This window comes from Mus pahari, chromosome 4, assembly GCF_900095145.1.
Source record: "Mus pahari chromosome 4, PAHARI_EIJ_v1.1, whole genome shotgun sequence".
Taxonomy (NCBI): domain Eukaryota; kingdom Metazoa; phylum Chordata; class Mammalia; order Rodentia; family Muridae; genus Mus; species Mus pahari.
In genome coordinates this window covers 125,700,519-125,706,993 of record NC_034593.1, presented here as the reverse complement: position 1 = coordinate 125,706,993, position 6,475 = coordinate 125,700,519, and the positions used below count along the sequence as shown (strand labels likewise).

At 45.9% G+C, this 6,475-nt stretch overlaps 1 protein-coding gene across 1 annotated transcript in view; it reads left to right on the top strand.

Moving 5' to 3' along the window:
• The first annotated feature begins 679 nt into the window (after window positions 1-679).
• The window catches only part of C4H4orf17 (chromosome 4 C4orf17 homolog), a 14,726-nt gene continuing 8,930 nt past the window's right edge, over window positions 680-6,475 (top strand). The window contains exons 1-3 of the mRNA XM_021196973.1: window positions 680-725; window positions 3,247-3,453; window positions 5,490-5,554. Coding sequence (XP_021052632.1) covers window positions 680-725; window positions 3,247-3,453; window positions 5,490-5,554 — 318 coding nt within the window. The remainder of the gene's footprint in view (window positions 726-3,246; window positions 3,454-5,489; window positions 5,555-6,475) is intronic.

The window sequence follows — 6,475 nt, the reverse complement described above, 5'->3', positions numbered from 1 at the left end:
TTGATGGAAAGGGGCAGAGTCTGGGAATAAAGAGAATTAGAGGCTGCCAATCCTGTTAAGCCACACCAGTATCCCTGCCACACAGTGGTAACCAAGCAACACTAGAATGTGGGGCTGGAGAAGATGTTCAGGGGATAAAAAAAAAAAGTCATGGTGACCAGCTGGAACAAAGCATGAAGGAGCCATGACGTGAGCCTGTGCTGCTTCGCTTCGCCACCTAAGGCTGTCAGGGTAACCTGATATTACAAGGTTACAGGACAATGTGTTGCAACAGGGGAGCTAAGGGGAGACGCTGGAGCCTTTTCACTCAGCAGTGGCTTGTGTCCCAATACAGATTAACTTGTATTCTGGATGTAGTAAATATATTAGCAAAACCCAACAACCTTACAAGGACCACATTCTAGTCAAACGCTGTAGTCCATCAGTGAGACAGACAGCACTGCCCGTACCCAGCAGTAACTCTGCCTGAGTGGAAACCTGGACTGGTCTCAAACAGAAGGTACAAGTGTAGGGTGCACATTGCGGAGTCATAAATAGAAACATAGTGTTTTAATCATAGACAGCGATCATCAAGTTAATCACTCAGTCATAGAGTCATCTATTCATTTTATCGACAAACACTTGGCGTGAGTGTGAAGCAGAGCTTGGTAGCAGCAATGCCCGTGCCGTGGCTACATAGATGACATGGAGGAGAAGGGAAAGAGCATCAGCAAATGGAGCAGAAGGTAGTCTTGTCGAGGAGAGTACCTGTGGAAGGAGGTCACTGGCTGCAGAACACTTATGATATGCTGTATAGCATGCTTAGAAACTGACATTGCATCCCAGCCGGAAGAGATGATGTATGCACTCAGGGTTCTCACACCCTCACCCCTGAGCCACTCTTCAGTGCCCTGTATTCTGGCTGCCTCTCTCTCTCATGCAAATCATAGTTGCTAACATTATCACTCTCCTTATTTTGACAAAACTGACAAGCACAATGAGGTAGGCCGTGAGGCCAATAACAGAAAAATCAGTTACCCTCGTCTGATCCGTTCTCCATGAGAACACCACAAGAATCATACTGCCGGTGTCGATTTGGCTAGTCAAGCATCCCACCAGAATCCCCCAGAAGTGTTTACCGACAGTGATGTCTAATCCTGTGCTGTGTCTCCCGTCTCATCTCAACTCACCTCACATATCCCCTCCCCTACATGCACACACCTTGCAGGCTTATCTGAGTTCCTTGAAGATGTAACAATCCCTTGGCATGTTCTGACTGTTCACGCATGCATGCCTTCTCTAGACAGAACACCCCCACACACACACTAATTGCCGTTTCTCATCTTTCATATATTGGTTTAAACATCATTTCAAAAGACTCCCTAAGCCCCATATCCTGTCTAGACTGTCACGTGATACTTGGGCACAGTGCCCTATATTTTCCTCCAGAGACGTTTTCTTAAAGTAGGTTCTCTGAGGACACTCAGCTGGGGATTTGGGTCAAGACGCTTTATGTGGAAGTGCTTGGTGGAACAACATCTGCGAAGGAAACAAAGGAGGCAGAATGAAGCAGGAAGGTGAGGGTGCGCATGCCACACGGGTGTCACAGAGGCCACAAGGGAGAGCGGGGCCCTTTTCTAGGGTTCTCAATTCCAGGTAAAGCCTTCAGCTTTTTCTGACTTCCCTCAGCCAGGCACAGGGGTGGAGGTTAGTGCTTTGCTGTGCAGGAAAGCTCCCTTCAGCCAAAAGGAAGTCCCCAGATGGAGAGGACTGAGAAGATAGACAGGCCCAGCCCTCCGAATCAGCATTGGTACTCAGTGGGACAGAGAACCTCTGCTTCAGTCCCTGCCAGCAGGTTCCTTTCCTGAGCTCCTGCTGTGACTTCCCCACATGAGGCCCTGTGACACCTGGCTGTTTGGTTGGTTATGGTGTTTTATTTACAGCAACAGAAAAGCAAAGCAGGATAAATAGTGTGCATTTTCTTAATGATTTCTGTCATTTTAAATCTCCGAATTATTAAGGGACGGTCATCCATTAAGGAAACAGCCTGTATCAAAAAAAACAAAAAAACAAGCAAACAAACAAACCAACAACCCCAAAACACCAACAGCACTCTCCCATGAGAGACTGAATATCAGTCAGAGACCCCCATTAGAGATGAATATCAGTCCGAGACTAAGCATGTGAGTGTGCGGACTGAGCCTTTGCCTGGCTCTCAGACAAGGGAGCCATTACAGACTCCACAGCAGAATCTTGACTCCCCATAGTGGACATGATTTCTCTGCAGCTCCGTTCCTGAACCCTCCGCTGAGCTGCAGGGTGGGTCAGAATTCACTGCTCTTCCACACACTGTCAGCCATGCCTTGCCTCATCACACGCTCCAACCACTATCCTGTGGTTCTGGTTGTTCCTTTATACCTTCTAGAAGCAGTTCTTTCCTAACTCTCGAATTGATGGAATGTGAACTTTTTCATATCATTTCTGTCTGGTGTGAGATTACGGTGTGTGCACATTTGTGTGTGACTATGGAAAAAACTGGGAACCAATAACACAAAAGAAATGAAATACAACAGGGCAGAGAGGGCTAGTCTCCTGTGCAGGTGCATACACAATACATGTACTGTATGGTTTCTCTTTCAAAAACAAATTAATAGCCGGGCGTGGTGGCGCACGCCTTTAATCCCAGCACTNGGGAGGCAGAGGCAGGNNGATTTCTGAGTTCGAGGCCAGCCTGGTCTACAGAGTGAGTTCCAGGACAGCCAGGGCTACACAGAGAAACCCTGTCTCGAAAAACAACAACAACAACAACAACAAAAAACAAAAGAAATTGGGTGTTTCAATGGCCATGTGTGCGTAAGCTTGCCTATATTTGGTATCCAATTTTTTACTGTGTGCCTAGGTTAATCACTAGTGTTTAAAATATGATAATGTCTATAAGATTGACAGTGACTATCAGTAAAGTTTGAAGTATGTAACCAGATAAAATGGCTGATAGTGTTAGCCAACCATTCATTCAACCACCAAAGACCCCAGCCTTCTGCCAGGCACTGGAGTAGGCACTAGCCACAGACAGTAAAAACAAGGGGGAGGGGACCCCACCATGAGGCTCACGGCCTAGCGCAGCTCTGACAAGGAGTTTACACACATGTAATAAGACTAATGGGAAGTACTGGGGAAGACATGAGAGTATTAGGAAACAGTGCGTAACTCGTGTGTTCCGAACAGATTTGTCAGCAAACAAATAAGTGGTTGCCCCTGTTCTTCCAGGTTTGAACAACATCCCAATCTGCACCGTGAATGATGACGACATATTTCCCAGAATGCTGCATATCTCTGACCAGCTTAGCCCTTCTGAGAGGAATGAGACCACATTAACAAAACTCACTAACCCTCCCAGCACTGCATCCCCAGAGAGCCTGAAAATTCGAGGATTTTCACCAGGCCCAGCCAAACTGCCCGCCAGGCCTCAGTCTGGTGAGTCCCTCTAAAGAAATGGAATGTGTTCTTAGGCCTCTTGCAAGTGACTGGAGGAAATCTGCTTGCTTAAATAGCTGTAGCAACTTACGAGCTAAGCCATTATTCACTACAGACAGTTCACATTCCTCTAACCACAGTTCAGTAAGACATTATTGTTAACCAATACTATTGTTCTTATTAGTTATTTTTATTACTGTGTCCAGACCAGATGGTATGGGTGGTTTGGGTGTAGTGCCCAATCTCTAAGAGGGTAAGTGTGATGCCTGACTTCAAGTGTCAGCTCTCGACTGGATTTGGAAGGCACACTTCCGGAGAATTCAGGCAAGTAGGGAATGTGGATGGCACCACTGCACACACTGGACATCCCAGGCTGAACAGAGAAATGGGGGAAGAAGAAAGAAGCCAGCTGAGCGTGGTCCTCCATCTTCTCTGCTTCCAGACTCCACATCTGTCTCATACTCCCTCTGTTCCAACAAGGATGGATGTATAACCTCAGACTACGAGCCAGAATAAGTCTGCCCTCCTTTAATAGGCCTCTGACAGAGTGAGGAGAAAAAATAACGAACTACCCAAGAGATATCAGACACGAGTGTGCGGCCAGTACTGATTTAAAAACCCAACAGACAGAGGGTAGTCCCAGTAAACACTTCAGGGATGGGCGAGCGCATACAGCTTCCCACAGGACTCTCATCTCCACACACTCGTGCCCTGATGACACTGCCTTTTGTTCTCGTGACACGCTTGTCTTTCCCTCTGGCCCACATGCACTGCCTGGTCTTCAGTGGATGGTTTAATAAATTCATAGAGGCTTACTAAATTAATTAATAAATTCATAGATGCGCCATCAGGCTGTTTCCAGCATGCAATGGCTTTCCTTGATCAACGTATCGGAAGCTTCCACAGTCTTCCCGCAAATTAATCCAAAAGTATAACAGCAACATGCTCAGTCTAAACTTTTTGTTCTGGGATTTATTTTGTTTTATATGTATGAACATGTTGCCTGCATGCACTCCTGTGTGCCTGATCCAGAAGTGGGTCAAAAGAGGGCATCAAATCCCCTGGAACTGGAATCACAGAGAGTTCCGAGCCACCACTGCATGCTGGAACTGAACCCAGGTCCTCTGCAAGAGAATCCAGGGTTCTTCCACACAGCTGCCATCGCTCCAGCCTTTAACCCAGTTTCACCACAGCAACAACCTCACTTCCTTGGTGCTAGTTTCTGTCCTAAGCAAAGCTGTGGACGATTTCAGGCTTAGAGGGATTCAGTTAGATCACAGATGAGCAATAGCGTTGGAAGATGAGAGACAAAGAATACAACTATAGCCCAAGGCAAATCTTCTGTCTTCGGGGCAAACAAAACATGCACATTGTCTATGAAACAGAAGCGACAGGGACATGCATAAGAAACATATAGTAAGGTTCTGCTCTTACAGTCAGTTTAATTGAATCAAGAAACCTTGGAGTAGCCAGGGCTGCTGGAAGAGACCTGCAACTCTAGTCACGTGGGAAGCTGAGCAGGAGGTTCACAGTCAGCCTGGGTAGTGGTGTGAGGTGACAGGAGGGAGGGAGGGAGGGAGGGAGGGAGGGAGGTTAGTTTGCAGTCTGTTTTCATCTTATGCTGGCAATAGAATCAGTATTTTTTAAAAAAATAAATGCACTTATATAACATTAATTTTTAAAGAATTATTTATTTATGTTTATGTAGCTGTCTTCATACACACCAGAACAGGCATCGGATCCCATTAAAGATGGTTGTGAGCCACCATGTGGTTGCTGGGAATCGAACTCAGGACCTCTGGAAGAGCACTCAGTGCTCTTAACCGCTGAGCCATCTCTCCAGCCCAAATGACCTTGTATAAGGTCATTGTACACAGTTTCACATAACAGGCTCCCTCACACGCACACATAGGTCAGGCCTGACCTTAAGTTAAGTTTAGATAGGGTAGGCTATTTCAGCAGCTAATTCAGAAAGCAGTTTGTGAATAAAAAAGCAGCTTGACTTAATTTAAATATATTTTCCCTATTTCTTTCAGAGCCATGTAGAAAATCCAGCCAGTGCTTCAAGACTTCCAGAGACAATCCCTTGGTGAAAACTAAGGTAAAAACTGGCTGCCCGCAGCGAGCTTTGTAGCTTCCTCTGACTTCTGACTTCTGGCGCTTGATCTTCCTCACGGCGCTTCTCAGAAGTCTTTCCTACCATTTTACAGCTCTATTCAAGTACAGCTAAGGAGATACCAAATGTTCACATCCCAAAGACACAATCTGATGCACACTGACAAATAACATACAACCCCCGCCCCCGGGAAGCAGCGCCCAAAACAGAAGTGTGCAGGTGTCTACTAACTCCCTGGGTTGCCTCATGAGTGCCCCCAAATGTCACTAAAGTGGCACGGACTTTTAATTTTTATGTAAATGAGACCTCATGCAAGTTCTCTTTCAAGATTAGGTTTCACTCAGCAAGATTATTCTAAAATCTACTGAACCTGCTAGGTTGGTTCTTAATGCCGAGGGACTCGGTTCCCTCTCGGGTGGAAGTCACCTGTTGACGGGCACTGGGCCATGCCCATCTTTTTACCAAGCTACAACGGGCACCACACAGCCTTTATATGCTTTTGTCCTTGTTCCCCTCCTGGTCAATACCTACAGATACACTTACAGTGGTTCTGGGGCTGCATTTTTTTTTTTTTTGACTTTTAAAGAAACATTTATGAATTTTATTTAGAAAGATCTCAGCCTTTTAGGTCCCCTTGATATAGAGTTTTGATGACTTTTTCCTTTTGCATTTCTCTTATTTTTTCTTACTTATTTTTTTATTATTTTCTTTATTTACATTTCAAATGCTATCCTGAAAGCTCCCTATACCCCAACACCGCCCCTGCTCCCCTACCCACCCACTCCCACTTCTTGGCCCTGGCCTTCCCCTATGCTGGGTCATATAAAGTTTGCAAGACCAAGGGGCCTCTCTTCCCAATGATGGCTGATTAGGCCATCTTCTGCTACATATGCAGCTAGAGACACG